The sequence below is a fragment of the Corvus moneduloides genome, chromosome 3 (assembly GCF_009650955.1).
Source record: "Corvus moneduloides isolate bCorMon1 chromosome 3, bCorMon1.pri, whole genome shotgun sequence".
Taxonomy (NCBI): Eukaryota; Metazoa; Chordata; class Aves; order Passeriformes; family Corvidae; genus Corvus; species Corvus moneduloides.
The window spans coordinates 22,149,899-22,167,793 of NC_045478.1; the positions used below are offsets into that span (position 1 = coordinate 22,149,899).

A 17,895-nucleotide genomic window follows, 5' to 3' on the forward strand; every position below is an offset into this window, starting at 1 on the left:
CCTTTGCAGGCTTGCACACCTGGCCTTAGCAAAGCACCCAGGAACCTCCAAAAATGGTCAATTTGTTTTGAGTCATAGTTCAGTCTCTCACATATGGAAATACCATGCGAGTGTTTTGAATATTCCTGCCAGTTACAGTCATGGTAGATCTGACAGGGCAAGTGACCATTGTGTGTAATTCCTGTGATGTTAAATGCCCATTCAAGTGTGACATCCGAACCAATGGATTGGACATAGTCTGAGTGTCTTGCTACAGGGAAACTTTATACCCTTGCTGGTCTTAAGGCGCATTGATGGCTTGAGATAAGCTGCTCCACAGCTAAACTTGCTAGTTACTGAGCTTGAGATGTGCATAAAACTAAGTGGAGTTTGAATGTATGAATTTTGTTCATGAACAGAAGTGTTGCTAAATATTGAAATATTTTTTTATGACATATGCAGATGTTCCCAGTGGTGAGGTGTAGTCTGGAAATTGCTATATTCTGCTCAAGTTGCTAACAGCTGATTTTCCTTACTTAGATCCAATTTCCTTTGGTAAGCAGACTCACTGTGCTTATGGCAATTAAGGATAGATAACTCTTCAGGTACTGTGCAGTTTGACAGCCTGGAACTTAAACACCATCTTTCCCTGAGCATCTGTTGCTCACTCACCCTTTTGTGGAGTTGTGCTTACAGCTCAAAATCATTTGATCACTTGGGATGCAGTTCTGCAGTTCACTTCAGAGGGGCCTGTGGTTCTGCTGTACCTCAGCTCGTCTCAAAAAATACTGGGAACTTTGCATGAAAGGAAACAATACATTTTCAAAGAGGAAAACTTGTCAAGTTATTTTCTTCCCCCTTTTCTTAACAGAGCATTTTCAGGACTGCTCTTTGAGGAATGTCCTTCCAGTGAGCCCAGACAAAAACACAAGAAATATTTTAGGGGTAGGCATAAGGAGAAGAATTTTGAGTCATAGGTTATAAGCAACTTGTATAGTAAAGAGCCGGTCAGTGTTTAGCATACTTGCAAAGAGCTATTAGAGCAGCTTGAACAGGTATGAAAAGTAAAACTGTATATTTTTGTTTAATTTTTCAACTAAAGGAGCTGATAATTTAGAAAACAGTGAGAAGCCGCAAACATCAGAACCTGCTGCAGAAGCCACTCCGGCCAAAGTAAATCCCTACTCAGTCATAAATATTTCCCCAATCCAAGACAAGGATCCATCCTCATCACCAGAACCAAGTCCTCAAGATGAATGTGCAAGTCCAAACTTGTCTGGTGGATATTCTGTTCCTGTCCCTTGTGGATATGCTGTGCCATCCAACTTACCTTTGATACTGCCAGCATACTCCAGTCCTGTCATCATACGCAGTGTTTCTGTAGATGAAGAAGGTACTGTATTTACACACCTTACTTTATTTGAAGGGGAATCCTTGTTTAACCTCAGGTACCTTTCCTGTATAGCACTCACCCTGGATGAGTGTGGGAATGGTTAATGCTAATTCCTTTTTTAACATAATGAAATAATTTCCAGATCCAGAGTTCAGTGTTCAAGCCAAATGGTTTTTTCTCATATCTTTTATTGATTTTTCTAGGTCCTGGCAAAGTTCCTCTTTTGCCTTTTCTATATGCATTTCTGTTTGTTTATTTTCCAATTCTTGTGGATTTAGAGTTGCTGTGGGATTTTTCCCTTGATGATTTGATGAATTCTTTGTCTTTTAGTGCAATTTTAAGGCAGAAAAGGAAGCTAGAAAGGGAAATAACTATGGATTATTACAGAAATGGGAGATCCATTTTGTACTCAGAGTTTACAAAGCTGACAGCTTAATGTCAAGAGAGTAGGGAAAGAAAGCTCCCCATATCCTGCCTTTTCTTTTTTGTATTTTGAGTATACTTTTCTGTATCTAGGCACAAATTCTTCTGTAATTCCAGCCTTTATTTCAGCCTTTGCTTTTTACCACTATTAGGAATACTGTCAAGAAAAAGTAAATATTTGTGTGGTCCTTATTACCTGTAGAGGAATATATGTTTGAGAGATAGAATTAAATGCATCAGACATTGTAATTTCCTCTTAACAGCTCTTCTGACAAATGGCTGTGTCTTTGAATTACTTAATTTTCAAAAATTCATGGTGTGAAGTAACTTCTAAATTTTTTTAGACACGTGTAAGAATAAAACTATTGCAAAGAGGGAGATTATTCTTTAGCGCTGAACTAGTAAAATCAATTTCTTATGCTAAAATGTGCCATTTGAACCAAACTAATATGATATTCCAAGCATTTTCTTTTTTGTTTTCTACTTGGCAGGTACACAGTCAGCAACCGAAGAATGCCATTATAATTCTGTAAACTTGGAGGACCCTCAAAATAGGTGATTTCCAGTTCAGCATATTTTAATGATTTGTAAAACCTTAATTCCTAAGAAAGCTTGCATTTAATAAGTATTTTATTCTCCTTGTGTAATGCTTCCATGTTTGTTGGTTTGTTTTTTTTCATTTTCTTAGCCCTGTAATTCTGGTTGTGTACTAAAATCAGCACTAGTTGGGGTTCTTGTGTGTGTAACTGTGCATGACATTTTTGAAGACACTGGGTTGAATTTTTATAGAATGATGGCAGTGTCAGCTGCAACAGATTGCTGGAGATCTTGTCTAGCCTGCTGCTTTCAGCATGACCACTGCCAATACTCCATCAGATCAACCATGGCCTTGCTGGCTGAGCCTTGAAACCCTCCAAGGATGGAGATGCTGCAGCTTCCGCAGGCAGTCTTCCCTGCTGTACTGCCTTCCGTCCCCCCTTCCCCTCCCTACACCCCCCAAAATTCCTACCCAAATCTTCCAGTGGCCAGTCTGTTGACCATTCCCCCTTTGTCTGGCATTAAAAAAAAAAAAGGGTGCCACACCCCCGCAAACAAACCCAAACCAACAAATAACCCTGATTCCATCACCTCTGTAGTTCTCTTGTGGATAGTTGTAGCTGCTCTTGGATCACCCCATAATATCCTTTTCACCAGACTAAATAATCTCCATGTCTTTTATCTCCTTCCTTGTGAACCATGTGCTTTAGTCCCTGACTTCAGTTTCTCTGCATCTCCCTAGAGATTGCTTCAATTTCTCCACAGCTCTCTATCAGGGGAGTGTTGGGAAGCCAAAACTGGACATGCTGCTACAGGTTCAGCCTCACTGGCACCAAGTGGAGGAGGGTAGCAGCTTTGCCTGATGGCTCCTGATGCAGCCCAGAATGGCTTTAGTCCTATTTACCATGAAAAAGAAACTCTCAGTTCACTGTTTTCTGAGAAAATTTCCTGTGTTCTGGTAGATGAACTCAAAAGCAAAGTGTTTTTTAAGATTGTAAAGAAAGTGTTTTCAATTTTCTGACTCAAATCTTCAAACTATGAAATAGAATAGGTTATTCATCACCCAAGTATGCACTGAAGCAACATTTTTGAGTAATCAGCAGCCTTGGAGTGGAGACTAGAAGAAAAGAAATACATTTATTGTCTAGTCTTCATGGATGTTTAAAAACATTGTGGTGTAACTTTTACTTCTTTTATTTTATGGCCATTTTTTTCAAGTGAAGATAACCAGACCAAGAGAGAGGACGATGCCCTGGCCAAATGGGTTGCAGATCCTGCAAATACAGCATGGATGGAAAGTAAGTATCAGTGGGCCCTGAAGTACAACTGTAGGAGGCGGTCAGTTTTAAGTTGTGATCAGCAGATGTGCGTATCTATGTGCACAAGCAGATTTTATAGGAATGTCCATGTTCACTTTTACTGTATGTTTTCAGATAGGTTCCAGAACCAAGCTGTACCAGTTAGAACATTCAACAGTGTCATAAAATTGTATTTCAGAATAAAGGTAACATTCACTTTTCCAGCTTTTGGAATCTGTGGAATCATTTGTAACTGTTTTTTGGAAGTCATTTGGCTCCATCAGTGCATGTGCAGTGGAAATAAGCTCCAGTTCAGAGTCTGATCTGCAACTGTATTTGAAATTGCTCTTCTTGTGCAGTAGTTGTTAAATAAGTACTTGGAGGAGATGGAAAGGAAGGAGTTGCCACTTTGTCTTGGTGTGTGCTGTTGATTCTTGGCTGGCAGCTGCATTTTAAACCAGAGCAGAGACTGTGTGATTTGAGGACAGGTTATGTCCTCCACTGGGCTGGAGGTTCATCTTACATATTTTGTGAAGTGACTGAAGAATTTGCATCATCATTCTGCCTCTTAATATGTACTATGATGAACATTACATTATTAATTTTGGTTCTTTTTAAAAAGTCAGTTGCAGCTTTCCTACAGGCATTTAGTAAGGCAATGAGCAGCCTTCGACAGGCACAGAACATTCCATACTTCTGTGAAAAGGAGGGAGAAATGCTGGCTGTTGAAGTGGATTTTTGTTCTCAGGCTAGCAAAGGTCATCATAAGCAATGCAGATAAAACTCTGGAATTTCACAAATACCATATACTGCTTTGTGCATTATTGCATTAATGGAAAGATTAGATGTGCAAGCAAAACGCTAGTGGAGGGTGAGTCATATCTCCATTGTATTCATATATGCCAATATAACCAAAATTCTTTAAAATAAAATACAGTATTTCAGTTGGAGAGGACCTACAGCATTTCAACTGCCTGATCGTTTCAGGGCTGACCAAAAGCTAAAGGCATGTTAAGGGCTTTGTCCAAGTGTCTCTCAAACACTTGGTCCCATTCAAATTTTAGGAAGTTTCTAATTTGGTTTTTTTCTGTCTTGGTTTTAGACCCGGATGAGGTAATTTACGATGATGTGCCAAGAGAAGATTCAGACTCTGAACCAGGTTTGAGGTCTTTGTAATGTTGAAAGCAATGTAAAATGGAATTATTTGAATGTATATTGAACAGATATGTTCATTAAGTACCTAAAATATATGTAAATGGAATTGTATCAATAATTGGTAGGTCTTAGAAAGTTCAGAATTAAACTAACACTTAAAAGACTTTATCTCAGCAGGTCTCCTACACTTCTCAGAAGTTGAATTCTGTTTTGTTTTATAGATACTGTTCCAAATGCTTGTGTATTCTGCATATTAGAGAATTATAGTGTTGGGTGTTGTAGCTGTAGTGCCCTGAACAAGGCAAGGTAGTTAGGAAAAGGGTGTTTTAAATAGTTAGATGATGTATGATAATGTATCATTGTCATGGTTGTAGAGAGAAGCTCCTTCCTTGAAAGTCCCCTTCAATTTGTAAGTGCTTGGTAGATGGAAGAGATGGTCCAGGGTGGCTGTTTGCCATCTTGATTGTGACTCCACAGAAGTGTTTTATTTCAGCTTTGAAGTAGTCCACTCCTCATGGTTGAGACCATGTTTGGAGGGGGCAGAATAGATCTCAAAGTATTTTCTGGAGTCAAGATTTTACCTTTGCTGGGAATGATGGAGTTAGGGCTCAAGAAGCTTATTTCATCGAGTTCTTGCTCAGATTTGTTTTGCAGTTTTTGGGTATAGTGAAGTCTGCTTAAAGATCAGTTGCTACTGACTGATTTTGTGTTTTGAGTGGATTGGCTTACTGGGAATGCAGCATCTTACTTGTCATGGTTCTCAGAGGGTGTAGGTGTTTGATACTGAAATTGTTAATGAATCAAGAAAACACTTAAGCTTTCTTTTGTGGAAACCACATTAATCTTTAAAGCTGTAACAGTTTCATTTCTTGTCCTTAGTAGTGTTCAGGCAAGGTGTTTTACAAATTATTACTGATTTTTTCAGTTATTATTGGAAAGTACCGTGTTACATTCATGACTTGAATGCTTATATTACTGGAAGTGCCCTCAGTGGACTGTGCTACTTTGAGCAGGGACATCTTTGTGCTGTTGCTGATCAGTCAGGAAACATGTACACCAAGCCCACGTGGCTGAACTGGGTGGGATATGGGATATGGAGCAGAGCTCTGCTGAGCATATTGGTCAGAATCTTTAGCTTAACCCATAAGACATTGATTAAAATTTTGACTTTCATTTTGTCCCCAAAGACATTGAAAAATTATGAGTAGATAGGTAGTAAGGGAAGTTTCATCTTCCTACATTCATGATCTTGGTATTTATTATTTGTATATTTTTGTTAGGGAGACACAACTATTCCAAAAAAAGGTTTTTTTTCACGCAGTCATGGCGTAAATCCTGCCCCAATACTGACAGCACAGGAGTTAGACTTGCATGAATCTTGATTTATTTTGACTTACTATGATGGTTCTTTTAAAGTATTCATTGTGCTAGATTACCACTAAGATGTCTTCTTCAATAACAATATTTTAAGGACAGTCTTGAGATGCATAGGGATTTAAAATTTTTAAAAAAAATCTGAATCTTCCAGATTAGTATAGAATCTGCTGTGTTAATTATAAAAAATTTAATTAATGTTAATATTAAAATCCAGGGTTTAGATGGATTTGTAACACGTCAGCTTTTCTTTTGAGTACGTATTTTTTCTCTGTTTAAATGAAACTTCAATCTTAAAAGCACAGCTTCTGTTTCCTGAATTTAATAGGAGACAGTTGTAAATGCTGCATCCTAACCTCTGACAATAGTGATTCCTGGCAGAAATGTCCACACTTTTCTACTTGTAATGACAAATGATGCTGCAGGTAGAGTGCATTCCTGTTTCCTGATAAGCAATTGGCTCTAAATTTTCCATTTTGTTTTGAGTCAGTTTTATGTTCTTGACATCTGTGCCAATGGAAAGACCTGTGTCTTTAACAGGAGGTACTTTGGCTAGCCTTTGCAATATAGACTTGAAAAGGTTAGATCTTGAGAAGTTCAACACTTGAACAACCTCAAGTTTTTAGAGCAAATTATGACCAAGGTAACTGCCAAATGTGGGAGACTTCCAGTGACTGGTGGTGATGAGTCATAAAATACCATTGTGTAACGCCTTTCTTGCTACTTTGGTCTGATCTGTTCTGCTTGAAGTAGTGACATTTTTGGTTGATTCTTGCAATGTTTTAGCATTTGTCATTTGCACTGATGTCCCTAGGGACAAATGGCAAGCTTACAAATGGAGGCATGATGCTTCTCAGTGCAGATGTGTTCATAGCTACAGTTCAAACTTCCTCTGAAGTTCTAAAACTTGTTGTAGGATTTGGACAACACGACAGTGTCATTTGAGTAGTGCATGTTTTTCAAAGGATCGTGGTGTGTACCCATAGCACTGTCCTTTTTTATTGCTCTATTTCAGCAAAGACAACCCACTTTGGCTATTTGAATATTGTATTTAATTCAGAATTTTTAATGTGCCTACAAAAGTCTGTACAATTCTTTATAGCATATCCTGAGCAAGTTTTTGGTGTTCAAACAAACACAAATTTCAGTGTAGCTTTATTTATTTTGGTTTAATTCTTGCAGAGGAAATGATTTATGATGATGTTGAAAATGGTGATGATGGTGGAAACAGCTCACTGGAATATGGGTGGAGCTCAAGTGAGTTTGAAAGCTATGAAGAGCAGAGTGATTCTGAGTGTAAAAATGGAATTCCCAGCTCCTTTTTGCGAGGCAACCACAAGAGACATGTATGTATCCTGCAGTGCTGCTCAGTCATTGAGGTTATCCTGGTTTCCAACACTTGCGTTTCTCACCCATATTTCTTTTTTTCCTCAATTCAGTTTCAAATGCCAACAGCATCTTTTTAAAGGAGATGTGAATCAGTGTGGAAGCGACAGTACACAACTAAATGTAACAGGGAAAAGAAGAGGTGAAAATATTAAATGGAAGCTTATTACAAAAAAGAAAAAACTCAAATTGGATAAAAATGAAATTAAAAATGAGATTATTTTTGCTTGTGGGCAGTTCCTCACCTTCTCTTCTTTTGCAGTTGCTGAATTAGTATAAGTGGTAAATAAGTGTGGAAAATAATGTGACGAATAAATGAGGGCAAGCCTGACAAGAATTGAAGGTTTGGGATCTTTAGGTGCTCGAAAGTCACAAAACTCTTCACCAGTGTTCCGTAGCTTTTTGTCTTAGATCTGCATCATTTTGGTCGTTTGAAAGTGACTGAGCTTAAAAAACTTCTGAAAGTAAACAATTTTTGTAATCAAAGAGAATTCTACCTGTTAGGAGAGAAGAGAGGTGGCGTGATTAAAGTGATCCATCTGTGACACTTCTCAGGTCTGGTACCTTTGGCTCCATCTCTTCTGCAGGAGGCTGGAAGACACAGGTGACACAGGTGCCTGTCCTCACTGCATCTCTCCCACTGCACAGGGAGAGAAGTCCTGGGCCCTTGCATTCTTGTTGCCTTGGCTCCTCTCCTTCTACCACCGTGTACCCTCTTTGTGAGAGGCTCCCCAGTGTGTGCTGACTAGGGACAGGCCCCCAAGAGCCACTTGGCAGCTGTGTGTTGTGAACTGCCTCAGCACCCCATGGCTGGAATGTGCAGGGGTTGCAGACAGGGTGTTATTTCATAGGACCCTTATTTTCATTTTGCAGGTTTCTTATCTTGATGAGAATAAAAGCCTTGCTGTCTGTGTTTCCCTGCGTTATGTGTTATCTGCTCTCCCCCCACCTCCGTCCTTGTTGCCTGTCCTTTGGAAATCAGGGAGTAAGCAATTAACTGCAAGACTTGAGCCCACCCAAATCTGTACTTTTTCCTCTGTTTTTTCTTGGTTTTGTTCTGACTAGAACAATCTTAAGCTGTTGCAGCTGTTTGTTTGGGTTTTTTTTTTGATCTGTCATGGAAAACTGTTGGCAGTGGTTGAATGTGATTGTACCAGGATCAGGCACAGAGTGTCTGAGCAAGAGACTGAGGAGTGATGACAGGAGAGGTGTGTGCCCTTGGGTACTGCCCTGCAGATGGTTTTTTCAGGCCTTTGACAAAAGGTTTTGGGGATTGCCTTGTGAGGATGGTAATGAGGAGGTGAGGAACACTTAAGCTGGTGGATGGAAAAGTCAGAGAGACTCCTGCACCTGGATGGGTTGCTGGGAGATGGAGAAATCGGGAAATTAGGGAAGGGTTTTGGCAGAGAATGAGGAAAGACAAACTTTAGGATTGCTGCAAAAACCCCACAACAAACAACCAAGAAAACAACAAAAAAAACCAACACAAAAAACCAACCCCAGCCCTCCCTGCGCTGGCACTTTGACATGGGCAGGCACTACTCTTCTTTATATACGTTTTCTGTGTATCCATTCCTTGCACTAACTCTCACTTCTCCTCAGGTCTTGTGATGGATATTACAGTATATGCCCAGCACATTGCCCTGTAGCCTTTCAGAGCCTGTGAGGGACTTGCCCTACTTTTAATTTTAGTGTTAGTTGAAAAGTATGGCAAGGTTGGAGGTGGGATTTTTAATTTTAAGTGCTAGTATGACTTCCCTCAAAGTCACTTTTTCATTATGATTCTTATTATTCTGTTATTCTATTTATTTACTAATTTATTTTAAGAAGAGAAGGTTTTTGTGCTGTTAAATATTTCTAGTCTGTGAACCAGATGCTATTCTTCATTATACTGCTGTAATGCCAGAATCATCATGTTAGAGGTAATTGCATCCTGGCCCAGCCTAGTGGAGCTACATGCTGGGCCTGTCCCTTTGTTTTCAACTCAGTAGGCCTTCTCTTTCCTGAGGCTTTGATCTCTTGCCGAGTAACTGTTGATATCAAGCTGAGGGGTTTTCCACTGGACTTCTATTACAGGGCACACCAAATATTTTCCTTTTTTTTTCTTTCCTGGTAGCATTTTAACCTCTTTTATCTATCTTTGTCAAAACGTTTAACAAATGGTAATTAGTATTCCAGAGCATTCCTTTCTCTGTGATAGTTTCCTTGCCTTGCAAATGAATATATTCATGTACGAGATGGTTACACCCAAGTTCATACAATGAGGCTATGATGCATGTGGAAATTAAAAGACCATGAATCCTGTTAGTGTCTTCTTACCTGACTCACTGCCCTGTCAATTTCCTTGTTCTCAGTTGCCAGCAATATCTGCAGGTTCTTCAGTCTCTGAGTTTTCTTCTGATTCACTGTTTTGAAGGATAGTCTGAAATACAGACTAGGGTTTGTGCTCCAGTGAATAATGCTTATGGTTAAAGCTGATGTATTTTTTCCATGTGGATTTTAAGAGATAGGCACAGTATAATTAAGATATATATAACAATGTAGTTACCTTAGTCTAAGTGGCTTTGCCCCTGTCTTCACAGAAAAGCACCTGGGCGAGTTCAGCAGTGCCCAGGAGCGATGGTCCCTTCCTCAGACTGGAGCTTCTCTCAGTGATAGTCTTCCCTCAGTTGTCTTTGTATCAGTAGATAGATGGGGCAATGTGCATGATTTATGTGAGTGCTTTAGCATGAAGTTTTCATTACAGCTTTTTGAAAAGATTGTGTCTTTTTATACACTGTAGCTTTCTCATGACCTAACGCGTTTAAAGGAGCATTATGAAAAAAAGATGAAAGATTTGATGTCAAACACTGTGGGAGCAGTAGAGTTTCAGCAACTAAAGCAAAAACATGAGCTGAAGGTAGTGTAGTTGATTTTTGTAACTAGCTACATTTAAATAATTGCTTTTCCAACACAGACAATGTTGTCTTTTAATAACAGCTTGAAAAAGTAGACAATCATTTGTATGAAATGAATTCCAAATGTGCTGAATTTTTATTATGAAGTCTTAAATACTATCATATTGCTATAGTCTTAAAAATACTTGGTCAAGGTCCTTTTCTCATGCTTACTTTTAATGTTAACAGTCTCAGAAAACGAGATAGGGCATTGTCTTTCCCTGCTGACTGGTGCCCTTATCCCAGAGCATGAACCAGGTGTGCAACCCTTGTGCCTCTCTGAGACCTTGGCTCCATGGGGCTGGCCTGGCCCTGGCCCTGGCCCTCCAGCCACACAGGATCAAATTGGGAATCTCCCTGCTCTCCATTCCAAATGGAGCCTGTATGAAAAGACTGGGTTTTTGCTAAAAGCTTCAGTCTCAAACCCAGAAATTCCCTGATTGCAGCAAGACAGCTTTGTTTGTGTTCTGACAGTAGTGGGGATTTTTTGTTGTGGTGACATTTTGGGAAAGAAGAGGTACAAAGCAGGGTTTTTAATAAGCATTTTCCAGCAAAACAGCACTTCTTTGTTTTTTGTTTTTTGGTTTTTTTGTTCCATGTAATTTCATTTGGCTGTAGTAGCATACTGTAGGATTATGGAATTCTTAATTAAAGCAATGCATTTCTTCAATGAATGAAGTTATTAGTTGTAACTTTTTCCTTCATAATAATGTTTCTTTAAGAATACAGTTAATATATAACTGAGTCTAGGGGATTATCTTTAGATCAGAAATACTTTGGATGAGTTATTGGGACACTGAAAGATGGGTAAGACCTCTGGCCATTAATGACCTGTGAGTAGTAGGTATTTGTTGCATAAGATAACATTTGAGACTATTTAAAATTTACAAGTTTGATGCAGAAGGGTTCTTAAGCATTTCTGCTCTTTTACACTTGTATACAGTATTGCCATGAATTAAATCCTTGTCTCCAGCTTTTATTTTATTTTGAAATACAGGAGCTCGGCTCTTGAGTTTTCATGGTTCTTTCTACTTACTATATATCCATTGACTTTGGACTATATTGATAGCTTAAAGTTTGCTGGCTGAAACGTTTTCCTGTTATTCACTGAACATGTAGACTGTATTTTTTATCTTACAGATGCAAAAGCTTATGAGAGCTGCTAGAGAAGGTACCAAAGATGGACTTGAAAAGACAAAAGCAGCTGTGAAGAAGGGTCGTTCCTTCATTCGGACAAAATCTTTCATTTCTCAAGGTATATGCTATTTACAGTGTTTCTCTTTGTTACATTCTCTAGTAATTTCTGAGAAAGAAGATGGATGGTGTAGCAAATTTTTGTACTGGGAGCTGAGAGCTAGATGCAAGAAATCAGATCTATATCAAAAATGTCTGGTATAATAGCTCAGATGACAGTATGGTCATTGCATCTTCAGCAGTTTTTTATGTTTGGGGCAAGGAAAAAAAACCTGAGGACCACAGAGAAGAGTCAACTTAAAACCAACAAAAAATCCCACCAAACAGTGCAACCTAGGTATTGGTAGATTGGAGTATGCAAATGATAAGTTACTGTCATGGTGTAACTGCAGCCAGCAGCCAAGCCCCACACAGCCACTCGCTCACTCCCCCACCACCAGCACTGGGGAGAGAATTACAAGGGTAAGAGTGAGAACTTGTGGGTTGAGATAAAGACAGTTCAATAGTGAATGTAAATGCCACAACAATCAAAGAAAGACAAGGAACTAGTTCACTGCTTCCCAAGGGCAGGCAGGTGCTTATCCATCTTCAGGAGAGCAAGGCCCCATCACACACAGCAGTTACTTGGGACACAAACGCCATCACTCTGAACGTCCCCTCCCCTTACTCCTTCCTCCCACTTTATATACTGAGCATGATGTCATATGGTCTGGAATATCCCTTTGGTCAATTTGGGTCACCTGTCCTGGCTGTGTCTCCTCCCAACCTCCCATGCACCTCCAGCCCCCTCATCAGTGTGACAGTACAAAAAGCAGAAAATGCCTTGGCTCTGTGTAAGCCCTGCTCAGCAATAACAAAAACATCTCTATATTGTCAACCCTGTGTTCAGCATGAATCTAAAACATAACTCCGTACTAGCCTCTGTGAAGAAAATTAACTCTACCCCAGCCAAAATCAGCACAGTTACTAAGTCTGTCCAGGTCTCTCCATCAAATAACTCTCGAATGTCAGGAGAATGTGCTGTTAAGACATGGTTTTCAGTGAAGGAGTAGTTGACTATTTAAAAAAGTTCATAATTGGCAAGGAATAATGCTTTCTGTGCTTAAGAGTGGAAGTAGGGGAAAAGACTGTTCTGCTTAATCAGTTTGATGATTTTTTATGAAAGCTGATTTTGGATAGGGAAAATAGAAAGTGAGGTAAAATCAGAAAGCCACAGAAGTATTTGTGTTCTTTCTGTAGTTGAGAGCAAGTGACAGTTCTTTGTCTGAGCCTTGGCAGCAGCTGTCCACAGGCAATTTTTTCAAGAGACAGGTGGTAGTAAATTAAACTAGTTTTTCAGGATAAGTCTGAGAGATAGTATGTATTTCTGCTCAAGTTTCTGCCCAACTAATTAAATGGTAGTGACTTCAGAACCTATAAAGCTACAATTTTAGGAAGATAAAACCACAAGGGTGGGACAAGATATTTTTATTGAGAGAGGTAACATAAAGTTGCATCTTACCTGTTATGGGCCAGGACACATCTTACATCCCTGTCATGACCTCTGACTGTTTCTCAATTTACTTAATTTAAAGATTGAATATAGAAAGCTACTTACACAAAATGAAGTGATCAAAAAATGTATCCTCAACTTCTTGCAGTTGCACAGATGAAAATGATCTGCAGGGCAGTGTTACAGTGGGCCTGGCATTCCTTCTTGCATTTCTAGCGGTTAGGTTGCAGACACCGTCTGTCTGTGGATGGTTGAATCCCATAACCTCTTTCCAAATCAGCGGGGAGCTAGTGACAAATTTGATAACTAAACTCATGAGTTTCTCCCGGCCATTAGATCTGCTTCCCTTATTTCTCTTTTTGTTCTAAGACAGTTTCTCATACTGTTCTTTCTCTATGTCTCCTTTCCTCGTGGCTGCTTGTTTGGCTGGCTGTGTGCTGCCACCTGTCAGTGCACTTCGGTGGTGCTTTTTCAGTAAAATGATTATCCACAGAGCAGTGCAGCATCCCTCACTCCTTGCTGATGGAAGCAAACATTTTGGTGAATTTGGCTACTTTAGTTCAGTTGTGGAAGGGTGTATGGAATTTTTTTAGCTGGATCATATTATGGGTGTCTTCAGTTTTTTTCCCAGAGATCATTTATTTTAAAACTGCTGGCCCTGGAGCTGCAGTGCTTTAATCCTCATTGTCATGTCCTGCCCTCTGGACAGCCCCATTCTCCTGGCTGAGAGAAGGGAGTAGAGGTCAAACAAAAGATGCTTAGGCTGTGTCCAGCTGTGGGATATTAGGATGCTTTTGAAGGATGTTCTGTATTAGAGCGCCTATTGGTGGTGGTATTTATGTGATTTCACAGATGATACAGAAGTGCTGGGAAATTTCTTTTGTTTGGTAAGTGAAAATTTATAATCACTGTGCTTGGATGATAGGGTCTTTGCTTTTTTTTTTTTTTTTTTCTTTTTTCTTCTTTCAATCCACATGTAGAAGCTGACATTTTGGTTATTTATTTGTAGATCACAGATCATCATGTCTGGAAGAAGAAGAGCTAAATTTATTTATTGATGTGGACTGTATGCATACCGAAGCAATTATGACTCCTATGCCTGAAGGATTATCACAGCAGCAGGTAGTAAGCTTTGGGAAATATGGTCTTCTGCCTCTTTTTTCTTTCCTTCTGCTCTACACCCGTGGCTCTTAGGTGCCTTTGGTCTTCAAACATATTGGCATTTTACTTAAGTGAACATCAAATTCAGAACTGAGAAAGTAGTTTTTTGAGAATTGGTGTGTGTGCATATAGTTGCATCAATCCTGAGTTCACCCAGAGATGGGAAATGCTGGCGTGCATTATGAAATTATCTATAAGAACTATATTGTTTCACTATCTGAACATTTAAGCTAAATGTGATGATTTTGAGTTAAAAAAAGAAGAGAGTTAAAGCATTTTTATTGACTCAGAAGATGTTGCTCCAGGTGCTCTGGGATTTCCATTTAAAGTCTAGAGAATGTCCTGTATGCTCTTTGAATCTAAAGGTTTTTCTTGGTTAAAAAAAATAATCCCCCATAAAAGCAAGTCTACAGAAGAATACATTTTGCTGTTCTCCACCTCAAACTGTATGGTGACTGTGGAAATCACTTAAAAAATACTGAAATCACCATCAGTTAAGAAATTTTGGCTGAAAATAAATCCTGTGGGTTCATGTTACTGTATTGAGAGTTTTTAGCTTCTTGTGGTGTCAAGTCATGAGTTAGTTGGTCAGTACCTTCAGAAAATGAGCAAAAAACAAGCTTAAGGGGCAGTTGAGGAGAGGGCTGTATATTTTCAGGGGTTTTTTTGTTTGTTTTACCTTTTACTTGGGCGAGGTTTACTTTTCTCTGGTGTTTAACACAGTGAAGTGCTAATCTTGTAACAATGTAACTACCAAACTGTTTTCCATTACTGTAAGATTTTATTGTAATGTGAAATTTCAGCATCAGTCTGGATGCTCTTTCCTTCTTTCAGATAGGAATTTGAGTTTCACTGGGGTAGTGTTGTATAAATAAGTTTACCCTTTTGCAAAAAAACCCCAGAGTGCTTATAGTTTGGAACAAACTAGTAATAGTTGTGTAAGTCATGACATATATTGCTCATCTGCGCAGGAGGAGCTGTCCAAGTGGGCAGGAATGGAGTTAGGAAAGCCAGAGTTCAGCTGGAGCTAGTGAGGTGTGAGGGGTAACCGTGAGGAGTTTCTTACCTGTACATTGGCAGCGAACAGAAGCTGATAACAACATGACACACTGCTTGGTGGGGCACAGACCTAGTGAGAAAGAGTCAAAGACTGTGCTACCTTTGCCTCAGGTTTTACTGGTGAGGCTTGTCCTCAGGACTCAGCCCATGAGCCCAGAGGCAGTTCTGCTGGAGCAAAGCCTGATCTGCAACTGGGGGAACTGAGGCCATTTGGGCATATAGGTGTCTGTGGGACCAGATGGGATGGATTTAAGGATGCTGCAGGTAAGGCCTTTCTCAGTCATCTAAAATCACAGTGATCAGAAGACTAGGAAAAAGTGTCACACTCTTACCCACAAGAAGGAGGAATGAGTCTGGCCTGACCTCACTCCCAACAAAAGTGATGGAGCACATGCTTTTGGCTGCTATGTCTGGGTTCAGTAGGACAGGAGGGAAAAATCAGCATAGATGGACCAGAGTCCCTTTGTGCCTTGAGCGCCTTTGAGGAGACTGGCTTGTGGGCAGAGGGGAGCAAAGTGTGTCACTTACCTCTGCCTTAACAGGGCTTTCAGCTGTCTCCTGTAGTATTCCTGCACTCTTGCGGGTTAGGTACAGTCTGTATGGGTGGACTAAAATGGTGGGTGGGAAACAGATGAGGACGTCACGCTCAGTGTAGTCCGTGGTACAGAGTGCAGCGGATGGTCAGTGGTAGTGCTGTCCCTCAGGAGCAGGCAGGGGCCTGTGGCATTTAAAGGCTGTGTGAGTAATCTGGATGGCAGCTGCAGTGTGCATCTGGAGGTGATGCTGAACTGGAGGGGTGCAGCAGCTGTGTGTGGGAGGTTGGCTGCTGGTCAGCAGGGCTCTGGTGGGCTGGGGTGCACAGGAGCAGCGGAGCAGCTTGGAGGGGGCCAGCATAGGCCTGGCTATGGGAGGGGGTCACAGTCCTGGGTGCACCAGGCCAGGACCCCTTCCAGCCCAGCTGCCCGGTCACAGCAGAACTGCTCTGGGGACGTGCTGGCTTCAAACAGCAGGTGGCATGATGGCTTCTGTTTAAATCCTGGTGCCTGCAAGTACTGGGGCTGGGGCTCATATCTATTGCAATAACCTGAAGCCATTATTAAGTATTCGTTTTGTGTATTATATAGCTTGAAATTTTTATTTCTACAGATATTTATTCTTTTCAGAAGAATGAACTGTGACTAAAAGTAGGATTAGTATTCTTCACCAGAAAAGATGATCCACTATTCCAAATAAGACACTGCTAAATCCATTCTAAACACAGATTAGGCACAACTAATTTTGCTGTATATATCTTCAAGCAAAGCCTCAGTTAATTTTGAGGTCCTCCTTTGAAATGCCAGTACTTGAAAGAAAATTCTCACATAACCTGCATTTAATAATGCAAAGTACAAGTGTGGAGAATTTAAAGGCAGTCATGGTGAAGGAGGCAGGAGGCTGTGGGGTTCTGGAGCAGAAAGAAGCAAGCCTGAGATTTTTGCTTCATGGTCATTTAGGCTATCTTAAAATAGCAAAATGAGCAGTTTTGCCTTCTCTTGTAGTTACAGAAAGTGGTTTGATCCTACCCCTGTGCTGCCTTATCCCTCATAGTTCCCCTTTGGAAAACTCTGGGATGAGCTGGATTAGGAAATGGATTTGGGTGAAAACAAATCCTTATAACAAACAAGAAATCTAATTGATGTCAAGAAGCTTGAATTCTAAGCCAGATCAGTTCTCCAGTCCTTCCTGTCCTGCCACCCGCACATTCATTTCAGCTGAATTACAGGAGCAGAAGGTGGAGAAGGAGGTGTGATAAATAGCCTGTAGTTTATTAACATGAAATATGGTAGCATTTCCTGAATCTCTTACAACTCTGTCAATACACATAAATATAGATGAGACGGGGGTTTTCACTTATGCACGGTAATGCCCAAAAGAGAATGCTGACTTGGATAGTTTCTCAGTGGTACAGTTTATATGGCCTTAACTTTAAAAGGCAATTAGTATTTGCTTGTTTGCCCTTCATGTTGCTTCTAATAAATTTATGAAACCTATTAAAAAATAAAATTTAGGAGTGGTTTTTGAAAACTTGTTACCTATTTTTGTTGTAGCAAATCACTGAAGTAGTCAACATCATCTTATACCTGTGATTGTTTCCATTAATGCCTACATATATACATTTAAGGTGCATAGGATTATAGAATATCCTGATTTGGAAGATCAATAGGATCATTGAAGTCCAGCTCCTGGCCCTGCACAGGACAGCCCTTAAAATTGCATTAGGTGCCTGAGAGCATTGTTAAAAGCCAAAGTCAAAACACAAGTTTCAAAAGTAAAGGTTGGAATTACTACAGTCAGAAAAAAATTGCAGATATTGATACAAAAATTGTTGTGTTCTTTAAAGTAAGTAGTTTTAGAGTAATAGTTAATTTAATTACTTTTGAAGAGGTACAGTATTTTATTATAGTTCCAGTACTGAAGTTGCTTTGTATTTCTTTTGTTTTATTAATGTGAGAATTTTATCATCACCAT

The 17,895-nt window shown here is 39.8% G+C and overlaps 1 protein-coding gene across 5 annotated transcripts in view; it reads left to right on the plus strand.

The window, feature by feature from the left end:
• ARHGEF10 (Rho guanine nucleotide exchange factor 10) overlaps positions 1-17,895 on the plus strand; it is a 112,202-nt gene that overhangs the window by 32,002 nt on the left and 62,305 nt on the right. For 4 of the 5 annotated variants that reach the window (XM_032104586.1, XM_032104587.1, XM_032104590.1 and 1 more), the window contains 8 exons: positions 1,082-1,372; positions 2,287-2,350; positions 3,551-3,630; positions 4,733-4,789; positions 7,342-7,505; positions 10,328-10,444; positions 11,622-11,736; positions 14,177-14,289. In XM_032104586.1, the coding sequence (XP_031960477.1) occupies positions 1,082-1,372; positions 2,287-2,350; positions 3,551-3,630; positions 4,733-4,789; positions 7,342-7,505; positions 10,328-10,444; positions 11,622-11,736; positions 14,177-14,289 (1,001 nt within the window). The remainder of the gene's footprint in view (positions 1-1,081; positions 1,373-2,286; positions 2,351-3,550; positions 3,631-4,732; positions 4,790-7,341; positions 7,506-10,327; positions 10,445-11,621; positions 11,737-14,176; positions 14,290-17,895) is intronic. The other variant, XM_032104591.1, reaches the window with a different exon arrangement.